The sequence below is a fragment of the Trichomycterus rosablanca genome, chromosome 7 (genome assembly GCF_030014385.1).
Source record: "Trichomycterus rosablanca isolate fTriRos1 chromosome 7, fTriRos1.hap1, whole genome shotgun sequence".
Taxonomy (NCBI): Eukaryota; Metazoa; Chordata; class Actinopteri; order Siluriformes; family Trichomycteridae; genus Trichomycterus; species Trichomycterus rosablanca.
The window spans coordinates 39,090,808-39,114,451 of record NC_085994.1 but is presented as its reverse complement, the minus strand read 5'-3'; the positions used below and the strand labels follow the sequence as shown (position 1 = coordinate 39,114,451).

Below are 23,644 nucleotides of genomic sequence, written 5' to 3'. Positions count from 1 at the left end.
CTTTGACCCAAACTGTTCTAGCATGTCAGGGTGGCTTATGTTTGCTTTTCTCACAACAGGCTAAAACCCAGGAGGCAAATCAGGTGTTTAACATGGTGGGAAATACCCGCACACCGTACTATCCCACGGCATACCTCAGTCTCGAACCGTTCTACTCCAAGAGCATGAGTTTTATAACCCTGGAACAACCGGCAAAGCCGTTCAGCTGTAATAAGAACGCTGTGGTGACGGCGCGCTACCTCATACAGGGCAGCGGCCTGAAACAACAACAACACGACCTACACTTCTACTACATGGTACAGCTTAATCTCAGTTATTATCATGCTAAAATAAAATTATTTCACATTGCAGTAAATTTCCTGCATGTTTAGATGATGTATTTGTTCTTTAATGGTGATCCTGAACGAGTCTTGTGGCATCAACTGCACTATCAAATGAAAGGAAGATCCGAGGAAAGTCAAACTTGGCTAGAAAAAGCACTTCAAAATGTACAGACCCACAGACTCACCCCTGTTAAACACCAACCCCAAATCTACAACCCCCAAAATGGATGTAAATGGAACATCAATCATTTGCAAAGCCTTTCAAACTTGTAGTTAACTCTAAACAGTAAACAATTTATTTAATATTTTAACTAATCAACCTTCTGTATCCGGTCTCTTCCACACCACACCTTGCACCCCTGAAAAACAAACCAAACAGACCAAAAAATATTATTTATTACTTATCCTTATAATATTTCTCTTACAATATGAGCAAAAAGCTCCTCTTTAGAAGAAGTACGATGATTTAGGGAATCGTTGTGTGGCACAAGTGTTGGCACTTCTTCATTCAGTACTTTGTGCAGCCTCTCTGATGAGACATCAGGCTGGAGTCTTCTTTATTAATTCTTAATAAAACTGGACAACACATGACACGGGATCCGAGACCATCATCCATACAGAATCTCTCCAGCCCCTCGAGGTCCATGCTAATGGAGATTCTCCATTCTGCTTATATGTTCAGCTGAGCATTTGTGTCTATTTTGAGGCGTGATTTGGAAAGTTTTCCTACTGGAAGATCAGACCATGGACCAGTTTAAGCTTTCTGGCTGAGGCAGTCAGGTTTTGATGTAATAACTGCGGCAGACCGGTCAGGACCACACTTCTCCTGTGCGACGGTCCATAACACAATAGGGGACCAGGCTCAGTGGTTGAAAAACATGATCCAGACATGAAAATAAAAAATACATCAAATTAATCTGCCGTTTTTAAGCACTGTAATGTTACTGTTCATAAAACATTTAATTTAATAAAGTTTTTTAAATAATATTGTACCAGCACAGGACTGTACTGTACTGTAACTTATCAGTACAGAGATCATGTAATTGGGTATTTAAATAAACGCTTTGGTGTTGTGTGTGTGTCTGTAGGTGGTGTCCAGAGGCCGAGTGGTTCAGTATGGACATAGCGAAATTCATGTCAGACCACGAAGAGGTAAATAAGCATCGTTCTTTATACACCAACAAGCCAGACAATAAGACCACGCACAAAAAATCTGTATGGTGAAGCCTGTTCTGTAGAACTGGTGCATGTGAGGCTGAAGGATCCATTAAATATTGGGCTGATGGTGGTTCCTCAGAATTTACGTGTTGAATGCAAAAGATCTTGATTTTAATGAGGGCCCAGTGTTTATGATGCAGTAATCTGGGAAAAAAAAGTACAAGAGGAAAGAGGAAAAAATAAAAAAACCAACCAATATTTAATGATGACAGTGAACATGAAGGCCCAGGAGTCTGGTGCAGACCAAGAGAAGATCTGCTGTGGCTTCAATTGCAGATGATTTTAATCCTGGTGATGAGGCGAATGTGTAACAACACACAGCGCATCAAACTCTTAATCTGTAAATCTTTAAATGTGTTTTATTCAGAGAACAGAGGGCAGGTGTCGTTCAGGCTGCAGAGGGTGGAATTGTTGGCTCCTGTAGCTCAGGTGGTGATTTACACGATCCTCGCAAACGGAGAAGTTATAGCTGACAGCATGGACTTCCCCGTCGAGCAATGTCTGCCTAACAAGGTCGGAAATTACATCCAGTGATCCAGTCGTTTCCCAGTTGAATTTTTACATTTTTTGTTAGTTCTATGAGTAAAGACACCTTCTGCATATTATGTGGCCATGATGTCCACACTAGCGGAGGAGGGCTGCAGCATAGAATGCACCTCTTCTGACACCTGTGCAGCCACCAGCCGCTTCTTTTTACCAGACAGTTTGCACAGTCACTTTATATATTCATATTCACCCATAATTTATTTTATTATTTATTATTTATCTTGAAATCCACACTTTTAAGTTGTACTGGTTATTGTGTAAATATCCATATGCTTATGTAAATATGTTTGCTTCTTCTTAAATATCCATATGCTTAAATATCCATATGCTTATGTAAATACTTTTGCTTCTTCTTTTTTATCTTTCGGAGAGTGTCAAACTAAATTTAAAGGTTCTTCTTCTTCAAATAAACACTACCTTAATCAGACAGTAGGACTCACTGTAGCAGCAACAAGGTGGTGATTTTGAATCTGGCCAGCCCTACCTCAGGCACGGCTAGCTGTGTTGGTAAAGTGTCCGGCCAGGCACAGGTCTCTACCATGGTGGGCCAGTGCACGAGAGTGCTGTCCTGCCAGAGTGCTTACTTAGTTTAATCTAAAAGCAGCTTGTCCAGACTAGCTTGATGCATCTGAGATTTTGTAATCTTTTTAAGAGACCATATTCTAATCTGACTTCTTCTGCTCTCTCAGGTGTCTCTGAACTTCAGGTGTACGTCGGAGCTTCCTGGAAGCCAGACGCCGATGGTGCTGAAGGCTTATCCAGGCTCGCTGTGTTCAGTCCGAGCTGTGGATCAGAGTGTGCTGCTGCTCAGTCCTGAGAAAGAGCTCACCATCCAATCTGTACGTTTAAAAAGGGTTTAGGTATCCGCACAGCAAGAAGGTCTTGCTTTTGATTCCCAGGTGGAGAGGTCCGGGTCCTTTCTGTGTGGAGTTTGCATGTTCTCCCCATGTCTTTGTGGGTTACCGCTGGGTGCTCTGATTGACTGTAGATATTACATTTGCCCTAACTGAATGTGTGTGTGTGTGTGTGTGTGCCCTGTGATGGACTGGCGACCTGTCTGGTGTCTTTCCAACCCCTTGCCAAATGAATCAGACCCACTGTGACCCAGAACAACAAAAAGTGGTGGTAAAACAGTGATATTTATTTATTTTAATGTCATGTTTTACACTTTGGTTACATTCATGACAGGAACGGTAGTTACTCATTACACAAGATTCATCAGCTCACAAGATTATATGAAACACAGTCATGGACAATTTTGTATCTCCAATTCACCTGCCTGCATGTTTTTGGACTGTGGGAGAAAATTGGAGCCCCTGTAGGAAACCCACGCAGACACGGGGAGAACATGCAAAATCCACACAGAAAGGACCCAGACCGCCCCACCTGTGAGGCGACAGTGCTACCCACTGAGCCACCGTGCCACCTTAACAGACAGTGAATGAATGGATGAACAATAAGGACCATATTACTAAAGCACTTGAACTAAACTTACTTATGTCCTAAGTTTCTACCCTGTAAAATCTAATAATATTAAAATGTTATTGGTTAGAGGAACTTGTAGCTACTTAAATCAGTATCAGTACAGAAACTGCATTCCTGTACCATTTTTTACCTGCGTACATATTGAAAAATGTATTTATTTTTTATTTTTTTAAATAATGTTTATTTAATTAATAAAGACAAAATATAATTTAGTTCTAACACATGTTGGTATTAAATTTAGTTTTTCTTTTATAGTTCCTAACATCAGAAATGAGTTTTAACACAGAATTATTACTCTCTTCTTGATTCTCGTAGGTGTTTGATCTGCTGCCTGTTCAGACCTTGTCTGGATATCCGTACAACATTATCGATGAAGACATGAATCCGTGTTCAAACAACCCTGGCATTATGCCATTTGGTCTATTTAGGTCAAGTATGCCCATCTATTATCCTGACAATGGAAAAATCGACGTGTACAACATCTTCAGAGTAAGAGTTTTATTTTATTTCCTAACAAAGCCAGGTTTTATTTACAGGATGAGAGTCTGAGAGCGAAAGTGCATCTTTTACCTGAATGTTTTTAAAACGTCCTAAAATGAAAGATAATTTTCATGTTCAATGTTAAAGTAATATAGCCATTTTAGTTTCGTTTTAGTAGCAGCATCTTCAGTTCAGTTTTAGTTTTATTACATTTAGAGTTTTTTTTTTAATTTACATTAACAAAATTACTGGACTTGTATGTGTTTGGCTATTTATAATGAAGTGGGAACATTTTTAGAGTTAAAGTCAAAAATTAAAGAATTAAAGTAAAAAATTAAATGTGAAACTGAATTTATACAGCAAGCACCATGTCTGGTGAAAAATGGGCACTGCAGATCGCCTGGGTAATACCATCCCTACAGTGAAACATGGTGGTGGCAGCATCATGCTATGAGGTGCTTCTCAGTGACAGGGAGACTGGAAGGAATTAAGAGACAAATGAATGCAGCCAAATACATAAAACATATTTAAAGAAAACCCTTTTCAGAGTGCACACAAACTCTGATTGTATGTAACAGCATCCAAAATACATCTGGAATAGTTTTTGAGTGAATCTCTGAATGTCCTTCAGTGGCCCAGCCAAGGCTCAGGCTTAAACCCCACTGAACTGCTGTAGAGAGACCGGAAGGTTGAAGTTCACAGACGTTCACTATCCAGTCTGACACAGCAAAAAAGGATCTGCCAAGAAGAATTGGATCAATCAATCAATCAATTTCCCTGGCTTCTTCCCTTTATGGGTCGCTGGTGGATTGTGATCCGCACTATTGACTTGGCACAATTTTTACGCCAGATGCCCTTCCTGACACGACCCTCCCTATTTATCCGGGCTTGGGACTACAGTGCACTGGTTTGTGCATCTAGCGGCTGGTACCTATAGGACAATTAAGTGTCTCCAATTAGCCTGGCCGCATGTTTTTGGACTGTGGGAGGAAACCAGAGCACCCGGAGGAAACCCACACAGGGGAGAACATGCAAACTCTGCACAGAAAGGACTCGGACCGCCCCACCTGGGGATTGAAACCAGGACCTTGCCAAGAAGAATGGGATAAACTGCCCAAATCCAGATGTGCAAATATTGTAGTGACGTATCCTGTCTTTGAAAAGGGGGGTTAAACAAAGTACCAAAGTAATAGTCTGAATACTTTTGTGAATAAGAGAGAGTTTTTGATGCACTGGTGCACATTTATGCTGGTGTGTTGTGTGTGTTTTTAGGCCATCGGACTGAAGATAATTTCCAACGCTGTTATAAAAAAACCTACAATTTGTTATGGTCCTATGCTGTACCGTAAGGGTGAGTAACTTTTAGACAGAGACATTAGTACAGTAAATGCAAAGCTGTATTTTATTAAAGTGCTTTGATTAAAGATGGGTCTGTAACTGTCCTTTAAAAAGCTTTACACCACCACATGAGTGCTTATAGAGCAGAGGTGGGCAATTAAATTCTCCAAGGGGCCACATAAGAAACTGGGACTGTTGTGGAGGGCCGGACCAATAAGGTGAACTTAATTCTGCTCAATATTAATTTGATCTCTTCTTTATTTACATTTACAGCATTTCGCAGACGCCTTTATCCAAAGCGATTTACAATACATTTACAGTCTGAGCCATTGAGGGTTAAGGGCCTTGCTCAAGGGCCCAACAGCAGCAACCTGCCCTTGGTGGGGCTTGAACCAGCGACCTTCTAATTACTAGTCCAGTACCTTAAGCACCAGGCTACAACTGCCCACTTTTTATGAAAAGCAGTAAATTGTACAGTTCTAATAAGCTGTTAATGTTTAGATGTTACAATCAGAAAATTAGAAGTAGGCAGAGAAAAAACATCAACATTATTTCACTATTTAAACAAACAAATGCAAAAAAAACAAATGTGAACAAATGTGCAGGTTTTTAAACTATTTTGTTTTGAGTCTAATTACCTCATTTGTTTTTCAAACCTTTGTTATTGTTGGATATTCTTTTTAAAATCACAAAGCTGGTCCTGACTGCTTCAGTTCTGGATGTGTTAAACTTTATAAAAAGTCCTTGTTGCTTTTGCAGTTTAGTTAGTGAAGCTTCGTTCATGTTCTTGTATTTCTCTGTTTAGCACCGCGATTTAAAGCCTAAATTGGGATCCTTAAACAGCTTTACACCTGACTTCAGTTAATAAATACTTCAGAAGTTCATGTCTTGTTAAAAACTCCATCGTCAGTCTCAATCAGTTCTGTTCGCATTACGGTGAAGCTGTATACACTTGAGGGCGGCACGGTGGCTTAGTGGGTAGCACTGTCGCCTCACAGCAAGAAGGTCCTGGGTTCGAACCCCAGGTGGGGCGGTCCGGGTCCTTTCTGTGTGGAGTTTGCATGTTCTCCCCGTGTCTGCGTGGGTTTACTCCAGGTGCTCCGGTTTCCTCCCACAGTCCAACGACATGCAAGTGAGGTGAATTGAAGATACTAAATTGTCCAAGACTGTGCTTGATATAAACTTGTGATCTGATGAATCTTGTATAATGAGTAACTACCGTTCCTGTCATGAATGTAACCAAAGTGTAAAACATGACATTAAAATCCTAATAAACAAACAAACAATGTTTACACTTGCGCACACACACAAATGGAAACTTACAGATATTTAAAGACACAGCGCTCCCGTCAAAACAGTCATGTCGTATTGCATGTTTGATGTACATTTATTTACATCTAATTTTTAATTGCCACGAACCTCATGCGGGCCGGTTAGGGATGTCATCCGGCCCGCGGGCCGTACAATGCCCAGGTCTGTTATAGAGAGAAGAGCCTTAATGCCATCCTCCTTGGGTTCAGAGTAGAATAAGACAAGTCAGACTTGTAGCTCATTTTCTTTACTTGTGTGAGTTGCTGTATTACCAGTAGAAGTTCTCATTCACAGATGCTGTAGTTATGGATGAAATGGCTTTACCCATGGCTATGAGCTTTGCCCCGACAAGCGGCATGGCTGGGGCTGAAGTAGCCCCGAGTGCACAACCCATCACGACAATCCGCACATTCTTCCCTGAGACCTGGATTTGGGATCTGGTTCCCATCGGGTGTGTACATCAGTACAAACGTAAGCTTTATTTAACTCATGATCTCCTTCACGTTACTGAATCGTGATTTTCTCTGTAGTAAATCTGGGATGAAGAGAGTTAATAAGACGGTCCCGGACTCCATCACTACATGGGAGGCCGAGGCGTTTTGCACCTCTCCTATCGGGTTCGGTGTCGCCCCGCGAGTTGAGCTGACCGCCTTCCAGCCGTTCTTCGTGTCCCTGACCATGCCGAGCTCCGTCATCCGAGGGGAGGTTTTCGTCCTCAAAGCGACTGTGTTCAGCTACCTGCAGACCTGCATGATGGTCAGAACTTTATCTAATTATTGATTTTTAAGTTTACGATTCAACAAAGAGCAAAATACTGCGTGTGGCCAAAAGTATTTGAACACCTGACCACGAGCTTGTTGGACAACAAGTTACAAAACCAATAGTATTAAAGTATGTGTGTGGCCTATATGTGACAGTTTCAGCTAAAACAACAGACACTATACTGAAAAACGTTTATAAAGATTATAAAGATTTATAAAGTGTGTCTCATCGTCCATGCAAGTTTGTCTCAGTTCCAGTTGGTTAGAACTTTGTAATTATTGCTCTAAATCTAAATCTTGCCATTTTCAGGTCAGTAGATTTTTTGTCACCATTATTTGACTCATAGAATAGTTTGACCCCTGCATCACCTCATATATATATATATACCCTAGTGAAACAGGAAGTCATGGATTACTGACTAATTAAAAAAAAAAAAAATGGAAATGGAAAAATTTTCCCCATTGTGTGATTAAGCCAATTCACCAAAAGGGGAATTTCTTTTTATTTTATTACTGTGTGTGTGTGTGTGTGTGCGTGTATACATGGTGTACGTGTGTGTATATGCATGTGTATGTGTACATGGTGTGTGTATGGTGTGTGTATTACAGATAAAGGTAACACTAGCAGAGTCCCAGCAGTTCACGGCGGAGGTTTTACAAAGCTGCACCAAGACTTGCTGTATGTGCGCCGATGAGAGCTTAACTTTCTCCTGGAACATCAAAGCACTAGTTTTGGGTACGAACTTATTTAACGACCTGCAGTCATGAAAGCAAAAATGTTTTTAATTTCTAAATGAAGATGATTTTCTGATCAGATGCTTTTGTGCTTTTACCTTCGATTCTGGAAAAGCATTTACAGTTAAGATCAAAAGTTTACATACACTAATAAAGAACTTGTATGTCATGTCAGTCTTGGGATTTCAGCGGGGCTTGAAGGTGCAGATTATTTTTTAATCAGCAGTCTCTGCGCCTCATTAAGTGTTCATTTGCTTTAGCTGGATGAGTCAATTTAAATCCTGTTCTCATCGCCATCTCTTCGCAATCCTGACCTTTCTCGGTCTCTGAGGCCCTTATAGTGGGTTTAGACTTGGATGAGTGGACCCCACGCAGGAATCCACACTGGAGTTAGCCGGTGGAATGGCAGTTCCACGCTCTCTTTCCTTTAATAGACGCTACTAGTTTTTACTGAGTTCTTTTTGTTTATTCTTTTTGAGAGACTGGGTTGTACGCCAGTGGTGGATTGAGCAGCTGGCGACAACTCGACTCCTCTTTCCATGGAAAACCATGTTTTGCTTGGTTACTTTAAACTATTTGTATTTCTTATTAGTTACTTCCTTTTATTATGTGGCTTTATGTTTTTTTGCCTTGGTCACGCAGCCTGCAAATCGGGTTTATTTTCTGAAAGCAGGAATAGGGCTTCATCCGGCACCTCAAACAAGGTGCACACCATCCTAGTCATCCTAAGAAAACATTATAAAAAACAAAACTTAAGCTTGCATCACCAGGTTAGCATATTTTAACTTGTGTTTTCATGTGTGTGTGTGTGTGCGTGTGTGTGTGTAGGGGAGCTGGAGATCAGTGTGACAGCGGAGGCGGTGCAGTCCTCAGAAATGTGTGGCAATAATAAGGTTATGGTACCACAAAGAGGACGCATCGACACCGTCATCAACACCCTGCAAGTGCTTGTAAGTCTATAATTACAATAAACATGACTTTATATTTTTGGCATTTCACAGACATTGGTATTTTTTATCCAGAGGGACCTACAATTATAACCAACCTGGCATCAGTGTGGCCAGAAGCGACAACCTTCTGATTACTAGTCCAGTACCTTATCCACTGTGCTACTGCTGCTGTGATTGGTATAAACCTTCAGGGTGGGTCCTGGGTGTCTAAATTCCATCCTCCAGGGATCAGTGTTGATTTTCTCCAAACACTCCACCTTCTGCATGTTTTCACCTCCCAAAACATGCAGAAGGTGGATTGGATGTGCTAAACTGCCCTTAGTTGTGAGCAAGTGAGTGAGTAGATGCGCAGACCCTGACAGTGATGAAGTAGTTACTGAAGATGTAAACATAAATAAATAATAATAAGAGCAATAATGATTAATAAATGGGGCAGCACAGTGGTGTGGATAGCCCTCAGCTACAGAATCCTGGGGGCCTGGGTTTGGTCCTCATCTTCAGCTCATCTTCTGTGAGACTTTCTTTTGTGTTCCCCAATTTCCTTTCATTTAAAAAAATATTCAGAAGATGGTTTGGTCCCTGTGTGTGTAAGTGAATGAAAGGGTAAGTGTGTGAAACCCCACAATCTACCCTACAGGTTATTAGAGGAACACACACACACACACACACACACGCAAACACATTTAAACGTTAAGACAGAGAACAACAGGCTGTAGCGTCAAACCCTCTAAAGGACATTATGGAGGAAAATAGACTGAATAAAACTTTAATTCTGGTAGCCAGAGTTGCTGTGATCACTTATTTTGTGGATATTATTGATGGAATTTTGCTAATAATTGTGTCATTATTCTGTTGTTTGCAGGCTGAAGGAACCAAACACACCAAAACCTTCAACGTGCTTCTCTGTCCTTCAGGTCCAAAACACTTTACCTTGTTTATAACTCATTTGAATGTGTATGATTATTTCTATTTTCACGTTGTTTATTTATATATTTTCAGTGTATTTCCCTGCTAAAATGCCATATGAATTAGTTTTAGCCTACTAATTTCTGCTGACAAATTAATCTACCGCTGGTTTCAGCTGGTCATTAATGGTTCTGTTTTTAAATTAGAGCAAATCCTGCTTAGTGACCAGCAAAAACAAATATAAATCTGTTTACTGGTCAGTAACCAGCAAAAACTATTACGTGAGTAATGCTGGTCATCATGAGGACCGGAATTTTTGTGTGCCGCGTTTAAAAGGATTTTCACCTTTCAGAGCTGTTTAATCATCATAAACTGCATTTATTAACACAACCGATAATAAAAAACTTTTTATTTAATAACCATAAATAAACTGTTCTGGTTTTTTATCTTTAATTTAGACTCTGTAATTCAGAAGACAGTTTCATTAGATTTACCTTTGGTGTACGTGAGTGATTCTGCTACGGCCTCAGTTTCTGTCCTGGGTGAGTCTGAGCAATCAACACTTCTGCTAAAACTCTTCTGTCTGTCATAAAGAACACAAATAAAATCTTTAAATAAATTTTTCAGACAAAAGCACAACACATAGTCACTGGGTGTTTAGCAAATCCCAAATGACCATCCACAAATCCCTGTTTCAGTTTTACTGGGGTGTAAATATGAGGAAATGTGGACGGCTTATTCTCTAAGTGTTTCAAAGTTGCTCGTGAGCTGCAGCATTAAAGTATGCTAGCCCACTCCCTATCAATCGGCCATCTGGGCGTCTAAACAGACATGATTGGCCACGCTTAAGGGGTGTGTGGACTTGTCAATGCACTCTCAATGCCGGTCCCAAGTCCAGGAGGGCTGCATCAGGAAGGGCATCCTGGATAAAATCTGTGCCAAATCAGGTATTCTGGAATGATCCACTGTGTTGATGCCTAAATATGGGAGCAGCCGATCTGGAGAGATTCTGGATTAAGTTGATCTCGGATTCCTTGATCTGATTTTACTACCTTATGAATGATTATAGAAGAAGATGCTAATAGGATGGCACAGAGAAGCTGTACACAAGTACTAAATGTGATCTGTGACATTAATTGACTCCAATTCAGTGTGAGGTTTTTCTCATCTTCTCAAAGATTGAGCTTATTAAGCACAAATACATTTATCATGACCATCTTTACGCATCCTTACCAGGGGTGCTAATCATTTTGACTGTATAGCTTTTACATTTAGTCTGATGATGTAATGGATTCTTAAATCATTTCCAACAGGAGATCTGATGGGACGAGCTCTGAAGAACCTGGACAGTCTGTTGGCGATGCCGTACGGTTGTGGTGAACAGAACATGCTGCTGTTTGCCCCCAACATCTTCATCCTGCAGTACCTGGAGAGCAGCTCTCAGCTCACCCCCGAAATCAGGAGCAAAGCTGAAATCTTCCTGGTGAGCGGTGAGTACTTTTGTTGATTTTTTTTTTTTTTTTTTTACCTCTGTATTACTGATCGGAGGTTTCCGGGTCTTCAAATAGTGGCACACATAAATAAAGTCTCATAACAGCTTGTTTATCGCATCATGTCTGCAGGCTACCAGAGAGAGCTGACCTACAAACACAATGATGGATCCTACAGCGCTTTTGGGATGAGTGATCCATCAGGAAACACCTGGTGAGAGCACAAAGAAACACGTCAACACAGAGGAGATTCAAAATCTAACTTTGCTTTGTATTTTAGAGATTTTAGAAGCACTCACACTTTTGTTATAGAATAAAGAACTGAGACATAAATATAACTGTACATATGAACTGATTTTATTTGCTACCTGTGGACAGGTTAATATCTCATGGTGGTTTAATATCAGTGAGTTTATTATGATACAGCACATACAGTACTTTAACATCACATACCAAACATAACATCCAAATCCACCTTAAAGGTAACTTTCCCATTAATTACTTCGTCAGCCAGGTTTATTAAAGTAATTTTAGCTGAACTTAGATAACTGAACCAAGCCAGGCTTGATTTTGCAGCCCTGAAGAACATAAATCTCATAAATCTCACATAAAGTTACATTTTCTACAGCAACACTCTGCTAGGATTAAATGAAAAAAAGTTCTTAAAATATGTCAGTTTGGAAACAATGACAAGGTTTCAGTTTTAAGTCCTTTGGACTCCACTGAATGACAGTGAGAGCTGTTATCTCTTAATGGAGGAAAGTGTCCTGTCTGCTAAAATGTATTGAGTGGTTTAGTAACAAACAATCCAGCAAATCACACCAGCAAAAACATCTAAAATGCTGCAAACTAAAGCAGTCAAATTTTATCACTTAAAGTCTTTATTAAACTAGAATCATTAAACTCCTAATGCAGTTAGTAAATTAATAAAGGTGGTTTGGAGAAGAACTTGGATGGTTGAGGTGTAATTGATTATGCAGCAGGACATGTCCAACAACTATCCGTAGTGAAGAGTGGAGTAAATGACCTCCATAGTCACGTACTGCAGCTGCTGAAGGTGGTGCAGATAGTTTTACTGTATATAATGTGGATGTTGGTGACGTGTGTCCAGGCTGACGGCGTTTGTGATGAAGTCGTTTGGAAGTGCGAAGCACTACATCTTTATTGATCAGGTGTTTGTGGATCAGGCCGGAGCTTGGCTTCGTACGCAGCAGCAGACGAACGGCTGTTTTGCGTCTGTTGGACAACTCTTCCACATGGACATGAAGGTCAGAAGATCAGTGTGTTAATAATTGTGGTTTGAGCTGAATGCACCTTTTTAAAATCAGATTTAAGCCACGAGTGTAGGAGGTTTCTAATCATGTGGCAAACTCGTAAGTCAGATCGGATTTTGTCATTTGGTGTTTGATGCTTCTTGACAGCAACAGCATTTCAACATAAATATTTTTGGGAAAATAATGCAATTTATCCAAATAATAAGATAAAGAAGATGAAGAAAAAAGAAGCAGTAAAATAAGTAAAAGAAGAACAAAAAGAACAAGAAAAGAGTTTATTTCAGGGCATAAGGACACTTTACATAGAGGATGAGGGTGCATCAAAGAGGAAGGTCCAGAGCCAGAGGGTTGGGGCAGTGAGAATGAAAGGGGCGAGGCCATGAAAGGCTTTTAAAGTGTTTAAGTGTTATACAGCTGATCAATTATTGGTAGTGCACTAATAATTATTGGTCTTACATAATCATTTGCTTAATTTATGTCCCTCTCTCTGTTGTATCTGAATCAGGGTGGAGTGAATGATGAAGTGACTCTCTCGGCATACATCATAGCAGCGCTGCTGGAATTAGGCACCAGCACTGATGTAAGTAAATAGCTTTCGGTCAGATGGTCAGCGAAGACATTACAATTTTTTTTTTGTACGTCTGTACAAGAGAAACTCATGGCAAAATTTTGTTTGTACAGCATTTTCCAACTTTATTGGAAATAGGGTTTGTATTGATTACATAAAACCGGACAAACATGCTTTGTTATATAGTGGTTACAATAATGGTTGATGCTCTGATTTCCAGCAATATTTAAATTTAGTGACGTGCCCCCTCAGGGGAAATGAGTTTGACACACCCGACATAATGTATGTCTATTGTTGTTGTATGACAGGATCCTGTGGTGGCAAACGGTTTATGGTGTCTGAAAACCGCATATCCCGATCTGACCTCCACCTACGCTTTGGCTCTGCTCTCGTACACCTTCTCTCTGGCTAAGGATCAGGACATGAAGAACACACTGCTCTCTATCCTGAACAACAAGGCCATCACTTCAGGTTAGAGACTCATAAAGAAGGTATCCATCAAAATATCAAAATCTGAAGCTCAACAGTGTGCTCAAATTCTGGTGTGTAGCTGAATAATAGTGGAAAGCTGGTGATTCCTCTGTGCCCGTATTAATAGAGATGGTTTTACTGCACACATGAAAATTTGACATGGTTGTTTAAAAAAAGCTGTCACCTTACCACAAAAATTGTCTGGATAGTATGAAGAACTTTAACAGGCACCAGGAAAAATCTGATTGTTATCTGGACGGTCCAATCATACAGTTCAGTGTTGGTTCTTTATTCATACTGAGCCAATCACGATTCAGTTTATTCACGTTTTGCATCAGCCAATCAGCAGGGCAGTCAAAACATTGGCCTTTCATCAACTGGGCTGGTTAGCTTGGTTTAAAGAAGCTCCAGTGACCTGCTCAGAGCCCTGACCTCATAGCCACTAAACAGCTTTGGAATAAACAGGAACATCAGTTAGGGCTTTCCTGGCCAACATCAGTGCCCAGCCATACAACGGGCTCAAATAATTTCGTGATCATTCCTCAGTGAACGGCCGTCACTGGAGCAGAGACAACGTGCAGGCGGTGGACAGTCTGGAGGTGGAGATGACCTCGTATGTTCTCCTGGCTGTGCTTACTGAACCCATGTTGCCCGGGTACGACATAAGCTACGCCGCTTCTATCGTCCAGTGGCTGGCTCAGCAGCAGAACGCCTTCGGGGGTTTTGCCTCGACACAGGTACAAATCGAACACACCTTCCGCACATTCATCTCACACCTTTACACAAGCTGGTCCCTGAGACTTGTGTGAACTAGCATGTTAGACTGCTGCACCACCAAACATCGTAAAATCTACTTATTTTATTCACTGTCTGTTTTACCACCGCTTTATCTTTATCAGGGACGCGCTGGGTTAAATTCACTGGGCAAGAGGCAGGAAACACACTGCACAAGTCACCAGTGCATCACAGGGCACACACACACACATTTAGGGGGAACTTTAGATTCTCTAATAAACCTGACTGTTAAATCTTTGGAGTGTGGAAGGAGGGACACAAGGAGAACATGCAAACTCCACACAGATTTGAACCCAGGACCTTCTTGCTGTGAAGCGATAGTGCTACCCACCGAGCCAATGCGCCTCCCTGAAATCTACATTTTCTTTAATGCATTTTCTCCCCGATTTAGTGCACTCAATTTGTCTTCCTCGGCTGCAGGATACCCGATTGCATCCGAGGAGAGCACGTCGCTGCTCACGCCTTTTTCTTCTCACCCCTGCATTCTGCACAGGTGTATCTTCTGCCAATCAGGGTCCTTACACAGCATATGAAAAAATCTCTCTCACATATAGTCCGGTCGTCCCGCCTTAGCAGATACGGTGGCCAATTTGTATCAATTCTTATCTGCTACAGGCACTGCCAATTACGCCCGCCAGATGAAGTCCAGTCGACCAGTGGAAACGCCAAGTTTCAGACCGAGGAGTTCAGAATGTCAGCGCTGGTGTGCTAGCAGAATATGTGTCTTATTTCAGACAGTGTAAGTAGTTTAAGAGTTAATAGTTTTATAAGTGTTGTTTTTTTTCCCCCCTGATCACCAGGACACCGTGGTCGCTCTGCAGGCTTTGGCACTTTACAGCACAGCTACGTTCAGTCCTACAGGAAACGTTATAGTCACCGTAACCTCAGAATCAGGAGAAAGTATCGAATTCACTGTGGATCAGAGTAACAGGTTACTGTATCAGGAGAGCGAGCTCGAGGAAATTCCTTCGGAATATCTCGTAAAGGCAGAAGGACAAGGATGTGTGTACGCTCAGGTCAGTTCTCTTTTTCTTTACCGGTTAATTATGTAAGTACATTTGCTGACATTACTGGACTGTAGATAACTGGTTGTTGGGCCAGCAGGAAGGGCATCACACAAATAGGCATCAAAACAACTCAAGGGAAAACTTTTCTGAAATGTATTTTATTTGTGTGTGTGTCTGTAGGAATTTGTGCCCATGTACCAAAACTTTAATTTACGTTTTCAGGATTTTAGCAGGTGCATTTTATCCAAAGTGACTTACAGAACCGTGACAGAACAGAAACAGTCTGAGCAATTGAAAATTAAGGGCCTTGCTTAAGGGCCCAACAGCAGCAACCTGGCAGTGGTGGGGATTGAACCAGCGACCTTCTGATTACTAGTCCAGTACCTTAACCGCTAGGCTACTACGTCCAAAAAAAGCATTTCTTTAGGCGAGGTACTGATGTTGGACAGGAAAACCTGGCTCAAAATCAACACTGCAATTTAATCACAAGGTGTTCAGTGGGACTGAGATCAGGGTTCTGTCCAAGTCACCAAAGTTCCTTTACAATTCATTTATCAAACCCCATCTGTATCCCCCATCTATTGTAAAACAAATATTCCATGGGTCATTTCCTTCCAAGTACCTGTTTACACCTCCCCTCCCTCCCCAGCACGGTGCTGTTTTTAAGGCGAGGGGAGGTGTAAACAGGGAGGAAACGACACATGGAACAATTTCCTTAGCTAGTTTAGCTGCTGTTTCTGACACTCCACTGTAAATCTTGAATATCACTGGTTTGCTGATTTGTCTTTTTCTTTCAGTTCACTTTGAACTACAACATCCCACCTGAACCTACTTATCCATCATTCAGCATCTCGGCCACCACCCGCGGAGAGTGCAGCCTCCCTAATCCCACCATATACGTGATCGTGAACATCAAGTGAGCTTAAACTTCTTATCTAAACCCACTCACACCAAAAAACAACCACATTTTTTACTGTATCTGCTGTTCATCCTGTATTGTCAGTTTTGCTTTGGGTGCCAAAGTCATTTGGATGAAAAGTCAAAAAATTAGGTAATGAGCTGAAGATCTAAGTTTTTTCTAAAATTAAATTTCACATTAAAATGGGAAAATGTAAACAAACAAACTGCTCTCTTGTCCAAAATTAGGACATTTCCTTTACACAAGCATACACATAAGCTCTGTAGGTTCCCACACAATGCAGATCATACAGATATTACATATTTTTTGTACAATCATTTTGTTACAAGGATCGAGGATTGAGGTATGTGTGACGTTGATTTGACTTTTCAAACTGCAAGGGAAGCCAGGAACCTTAGAAGTGCCCACTTAAACCTAATAAGAGCCCCGGTATCTTAAGGATAAAGTACCAGGAACGTCTTCAGTCAAGAAAGCTGATCAGTCAAGAGACGTAACTAAAGGTTGACGACCTGCAAATTTTCAGCTGAGCTTAACCTTGATCCATCCAATAAAACATATATACCCACCCACACAGAGATCCCAATAAATAACCCAAATGTAGTCTATAAGCGGCTACAGGGAGGACACACTTTGCATTATTGATCGGTAAAGGCCAGCAGCAATGGTCTATAGATACTGTAATGGTGCTCAACTCGACAAAGTGATAAAGAACATTAATGAATCAATCATACCAACACATGTCCAGAAGACGCTACAATTCAAATGCTTTATAGAATTTACAGTTATTAAAAAATGTCCCAGAAAAGTCACTGAACATCCTGTCCATCAAAAAGGAGAATTATGTATAATTATGTAAAAATAATGTGTTTCAGATCATTTTAAAGAACTTACATTAGTGTTTCATGTGTTCTTGCAGTGATGTATCACTAAAGCTCAGCAGTTTGTGAAATGTATAGTTTGATTATCTGATGTATTTAAAAGTAAGACTGTAGATAATTGTAGATGTTGTTAATTGCAGGTATATCGGTATTAGAGACCAGACTAACATGGTGATCATCAATGTCAAGCTTCTCTCTGGATTCAAGCTGGAGGAGGGATCTGTGAAACAATTGAATTCTATGGTAACGATGATTTTTTACTCTTTAATTATAAAGAATCTGCAATTTCAATCAGTGTTTCAAACCAGATTGAGATTTTTTATTTTAATTTACTATTTAAATATCATTATTATTATTATTATTGCTTATTTTTTAATGAATCTCTTCAGCATTGTGCACACATTTTCCATTACTTTGCATTCTCAATATAAGAGGTGTAATTTTTTATCCTAATTTTCATCAGTATGTATGTTGTGTACTAATGTGTCACTACAGATAAGCAACGGATCTGTGAAAAGTGTGGATACAGCAGATGGAAATGTCATCATCTACCTGAATAATGTAAGAACACACAGGTTTTACTTCATATTAGGTCCCCGTTAAAGAAGCACTGAGAATTATCAGGAGACACCATCATACTGAATTGTTTAAACAATTTGATTAAATCTAGTATTTCATTTCATCTGACTAGGAAAGGGCATCTGTAAAACACAGAACCGTGCTCGCTTGTTTACATTCCTCCTGTTATAGACGCCCTTCATTCCATCGCCAGGTTTACTGCTCACAAAGGACAACATGGCAGAATTTCTTATTATTATACTGGTATTTTTGCACTGGGATCAAATTAAAACAAAGGAAGAAAGTAACAAACACTAAATATCATTAAAACACCTTGATTTGGCTTAAATGTGTTGATTAATTTTCTGTAAGAGTTCAGCACTCAGTTTACCAATTAATCCTGGTCAGGGTTGTAATGGTTCTAGTACCAACCTGATACAAGTGAACACAGGGTACACAACACCCCCTGGACAGGGCGCCAATCTATTGCAAAGCAACACACAAACACACGTGTGGAAACCCTTGCAGACACCAGGAACACAAATCAAGAACGGAACCCAGGACTCTACCAGCTGAGCAGAAGAATTAATATATTGTAATATACAGTATTTGTGTGATTCAGTTGAGGCAAGACGAACCTATGAGCTACAGCCTGGTGATTGTGAGAGAGTTCGAAGTGCAGAACCTCAAACCGGCCGTATTGAAGGTGTACGACTACTACGAGACCGGTAAGATCTACATGCACTCCTGTAAATCTCTCTCAGCACACACTCATCCTCGAGCAGCGGACGTTGCGGACAAAGTTTACAGTTCACATCTCCACCCAATCATTCTTTTACTGTTAGTTTAACCACAATTTTATCCTGGTTGAGGCTGTAATGATCTAATACAGTGAACGAAAGAAATTAAACACCTTGGACACGTCGCCTATGCATCACAGGGCACACACACTTTCATTTTAGTAGTTCCAGTTGGTCTGACTGCATGTCTTTGGACTTGTGGGAGGAAACCGGAGCACCCAAAGGAAACCCATGCAGACTCAGGGAGAACATGCAAACTCCACACAAATATGTTTAGGAGTTGTGTAATAGAGTCAAGGTCAGAAAGACTGTGTTTGTGTAAAAGCTCAAAATGAATCCTGACCAGAGTATTTAAACCAAGATTAAAAATGAGCCAAGTCACAGTTTACTGATCTCTCAGTTTCAAGCCTGCTTCACAAACCAGCCTGAGCTTCATTCTCTCTAATCAGGTTTTAGTTTTTGATTATAATGTTATCTATGTGACTATTGTTATATACATGGTTAATGTTACACTTTATGGACAAAAGTATCGGGACAACTAATTACTGAGTTCAGATATTTTAAACAAACCCATTCATATTAAATGTATACAATTAATAAAGTAAAATAAATTACATGCCTCTGAATATGTGGCAACAGTTCGGAAAAGGATATTTTTCTTTTCTCCAGTGTCCCCACTGTACACAGGCAAGGTTGAAAAAGACATGCTTCTTAGTGTTCTATTGACTAAATAGGCACAAATTCCCACAGACAAACTCTTCCACAAAACATCGGGAAGGCCTCGTCAATGCCTTAAAGAGGGAGGTGGTGCCACGATATTAATGCAAATGGTTTTAGAAGGGAGTGTCCAACAAGCTAATTATTAAGTGTCTAGATACTTTTGACCATGTAGTGTATATGGAATAAACTAAAGCTTTTCTTCTCTCTACAGGTGACCAGGCTGTTACTGAGTACACTTCACCATGTGTTTAAAATAGTTTGCCGTTAGTTTGCTTGGCGGTTGAAACGACTCTATACTTCACATTTTTATTGTTCTTCGACTTCAAAATATACGTTTTCTTGAACTATGTTTGATTTAAATATGCAGATTAAACTACAGTGTGACTGTAATTAACAATATAGATCATATTAACATGTGTAGCTCTAACAGTTATAATGTAAATGTTAAAATGCAGCGTGTATTTCCACAGGTACATGATAAGTTAAACAGCGTGATTTTAGTTCATCCAAGCATCTTTAAAATTCAGTTCATATTTTGAAATATTCATTAAGAGGTTTTACATGTGAGACAGAAAAAGGATTTAAACAAAAAACAAAAATACAAGAAAACGATGAGATTTGATGCTTTTGATAACAGTGCAGTTATATTTTGTTTAGATTTAGTTTGGAATTGTAAACGATTATCTTTACCTAAAATTTAAATTACAATCCTAAAATCTGCTCTAAAATAAACAAAGCACATGGCTTATAATCAGAACTCGTTGATATCTCATTGACTATATTCATGTATATTGAGTAAATGCATGTAATAAATGTTGCATATCAACAATAGCTGGTTGTTTTTCTCTGTATTTGCTCTCTAAATGTTTCCTACCGGACTTTTAAACAGAAAAGTTTAAAATAATAAATGTAACTTTTTTCACATTAAAAAGTGAAAGTTTATATACAAAAATAGACATTAAAACTATAAAACTATTAAAAAAAAAGAATTTGATTTTATTGGCAGTTACTGCTGCGGTAATTTGATACAGCTAGTTTGGAATTAAATTGGGAAACATGCAAAATTTTTTAATTATTTTTATATAGTTGGTCTCACATTGTTTACTGATTCAGATATATAATCTTCATGTTATTGGAAATGCATTTCAACTCTTACACAGCATTCAAAGCAGTACTCAGAGGTTAAAAACAAAAGCTTACATAAAAAGAGTTGTTTTGCTGTTTCCTTTATTTTTTGATGAAATAAAACACTGAGACGTGGCTGTGATGTTTTTTTTTTATGGTTGAACAGTTTAAGCTTTACATGAGAATAAAAGCTGAAATGAAAGTTGAAACTTGACTGAGTTTATAATGAACAGATGCTTGTAGAGAAATTTAATCCCTCCACTTTTATTCTTGTGCATTCAGCCAGTACTGGTCCACTGTATGGGCAAAAGACGCCCCTTCTAATAAATGAATTCATGTGCTTCAGCCTTAGCAATTACAAAAAGGCATAAATCAACTATATAAAGGAAATAATATGCTTCCAATTAATTATTCAGCCTAACAAATCTGCAACAACAGAATCCCTGATAAAAAAGGGGGAATTTTTTTTGTTTACGTCACTGTAGCTGTAGGTTTAATATTATGACCGAGTTAGCAAAGGGTCAGAACTAGGCCAAATAATCCACCAATTAATAAATACAATCACAAATTAATTCAAACTCACACATTGCAAGTCGGTTTGCTGCTTGAAAACATTTATTATTCACTACATAATACATTCCTTCATAACGTAACATAATAAATACCCAATAGTGAAGAACAAACAAATTCAGACTGGGATTAGAATAATGTAGGAAAACGTATAAGTAAAGCAAAACCTTCAAACAGAAGAGGAGGTGAAAATAAAGACGACGGAAAGATTGTCGGACTTTATAGAAGGTGGAAACAGAAGACAAACATTTAACAGAAGTATTTGGTGCTTAGAGAACCAGAACGTCCCTCGTTATACGGACTCTGGATTATACTAGTATCGTGAGTTCACTGTAATTGGTCCACCGTGATCATCATAATAAAGGTACGTTCTATCTAGAGCTTCAGCTTTGGGAATGGTTTCAGTATAAATATCATCTTTAAGGCCATCGGTTACATCAGCGTGGCGTATTTACATACAGATATTTACATCAGGACTGAAGTGCATGTCTACACGTGTGTTGGTATCAGCAGGATTTTACACACGATGTGGATTTTGTATGTAGTGTGGAGTAAAGTAATGAACGATAAACATGCTGACCTCACAGCAGGAAAAAACAGATGCTAAACCTTCAGTGTCATAAATCATATATAATAATAATAACAATAGTCTAAAATTGACTAATTGACTTTCCAATGCAGCTAATCAGCCAAGATGTTTGGAGACGTTTGCAACAATAGAAAATTCTGTGATCACATTAACGTCAAGAAAAACCAATGTGATGCTGTGTGGCTCCCAAACTTACAACTGAATACTGATTCAAGTCTCAACACATTCATTTTATAAGCTGACTGATTAAGGAACACATGCCACATTAATGCACAAAACAAGCAATCCTACACAATCTCATATAGGGTACAGATGAGACTAGGGTTACCCAAGAGCTTGGTCTGGGGTGGTGCTCACAGACGAGACAGACGTCTGGTGACCATCCACAAAACCTTAACAGACTCAAAACGGCAACATAAAACCATCTTGTGGGCTGGTTGATTATATATGGAATAGAATAGACAATCTGCTTAAATGTAATTTTTCCCTCTCAAACTACCTTTAATGTGGAAGCTGATTTAAAAATAATTGTGCTTTCCCAGTGCATTATTACATCTACATCATGTAATGACTCAAAAGTACCTTTACTATAGAACCACAGCTGTGGGGTTGATAATACGCAAAAAACAACAGACTACAAACCATTATCATGATTAGTTAAAGTGTTGTGCTGCTGCTCTACAGTGGAACGACTCTTGATAAATCCTGATCTTATAAAACAGGCTCCAACTGTTCCAGTGCACTACTGTTCAAGTACAATAAGTACAAATAATAAATATTGATTTAAATCATATTTTCATTTAGATTGTACACTCAAGCCTTTAAGAAAAGTGCAACGTGAAATATGTAACACCTTTTATTTTGATTTGCGAGTACATGTTTGTAAGGGAACCGTATTTTAAGTGGAACAGCTTGATCTTGAATCGATTGTGTTTTAAATTATTGTTTAATAGTATGTGCATGTATGTGGCAGTGTGCATTCTTAATTTTAAGGTTTAATAATAATTGTAGCACAGTCTAAACCTTGAAGCTAAAGATTTAATAAAAAGTCATAATGTGAATGAAACGGTGGTTGCAGGGACACTGATGTGGTTTTACATATGGTGCTGGTACACTTGTGGCAGGACTTATCTGATTATCAGAACAGATACCTAAAATGATCAGGTAGGGTGTGTGTGTGTGTGCACAGGTGTGTCACTGCTGTATAAACTAGAAGTAATCTGATCCCACCTGACTCATTTTCTTACTAACTCTTGAAGCCACATGACCTGAGTAAATGGACCTCAAGCTCTAACACACACACACACACACACACACACACACACACACACACACACACACACACACACACACACGAGAGTGTGTGTGTATGTGTGTATGTATGTAAATGTGTGTCTGAGTCAGTAAGGAAAGGATAATGTCAGTGTTTTGTCCCAGTTTAGTGTAGTCAGTTTGTCTTCCGCTGCTGAGGATCCCTGATTTGTGCAGCTGAGGAGGGTATATTGCTGCTCACGCCTCCTCTGACCCACATGCAGCACTTAACGGAACCATTTTCCACCCATGCACTCTGAACAGGCGCCTCTATCCACCAATGAGGGTCCTTACACAGCGTTTGAAGACCCCACCCACATATTCCAGTCAATTATGCCCGGTAGATGGCGCCCAGCTGACCGGTGGCAACCCGAGTTTCAAACTGAGGAGTTCAGAATCTCGGTGCTGGTGTGCTAGTGGAATATCCCGCTGTGCCACCTGGGAGCCAAACGTTTCCTTTCAAACTGTGATTACAAACGTCTCGAAATATTTGTCACAGTTCCACATCTACACTTC

General features: G+C 39.7%; 1 protein-coding gene across 1 annotated transcript in view; it reads left to right on the top strand.

The window, feature by feature from the left end:
- LOC134317494 (alpha-2-macroglobulin-like protein 1) overlaps positions 1 to 20,835 on the top strand; it is a 29,404-nt gene extending 8,569 nt beyond the window's left edge. Inside the window, exons 12-35 of the mRNA XM_062998194.1 lie at positions 60 to 296; positions 1,412 to 1,475; positions 1,909 to 2,054; positions 2,777 to 2,926; positions 3,888 to 4,061; positions 5,325 to 5,403; positions 6,996 to 7,152; positions 7,232 to 7,457; positions 8,072 to 8,198; positions 9,026 to 9,147; positions 10,010 to 10,061; positions 10,512 to 10,595; positions 11,367 to 11,543; positions 11,676 to 11,757; positions 12,655 to 12,811; positions 13,323 to 13,397; positions 13,694 to 13,856; positions 14,403 to 14,593; positions 15,452 to 15,667; positions 16,456 to 16,574; positions 17,596 to 17,698; positions 17,951 to 18,016; positions 18,636 to 18,741; positions 19,745 to 20,835. Of these exons, the coding sequence (XP_062854264.1) occupies positions 60 to 296; positions 1,412 to 1,475; positions 1,909 to 2,054; positions 2,777 to 2,926; positions 3,888 to 4,061; positions 5,325 to 5,403; positions 6,996 to 7,152; positions 7,232 to 7,457; positions 8,072 to 8,198; positions 9,026 to 9,147; positions 10,010 to 10,061; positions 10,512 to 10,595; positions 11,367 to 11,543; positions 11,676 to 11,757; positions 12,655 to 12,811; positions 13,323 to 13,397; positions 13,694 to 13,856; positions 14,403 to 14,593; positions 15,452 to 15,667; positions 16,456 to 16,574; positions 17,596 to 17,698; positions 17,951 to 18,016; positions 18,636 to 18,741; positions 19,745 to 19,785 (3,114 nt within the window). The 3' untranslated portion in view covers positions 19,786 to 20,835. The remainder of the gene's footprint in view (positions 1 to 59; positions 297 to 1,411; positions 1,476 to 1,908; positions 2,055 to 2,776; positions 2,927 to 3,887; positions 4,062 to 5,324; positions 5,404 to 6,995; positions 7,153 to 7,231; positions 7,458 to 8,071; positions 8,199 to 9,025; positions 9,148 to 10,009; positions 10,062 to 10,511; positions 10,596 to 11,366; positions 11,544 to 11,675; positions 11,758 to 12,654; positions 12,812 to 13,322; positions 13,398 to 13,693; positions 13,857 to 14,402; positions 14,594 to 15,451; positions 15,668 to 16,455; positions 16,575 to 17,595; positions 17,699 to 17,950; positions 18,017 to 18,635; positions 18,742 to 19,744) is intronic.
- The last annotated feature ends 2,809 nt before the right edge of the window (positions 20,836 to 23,644 follow it).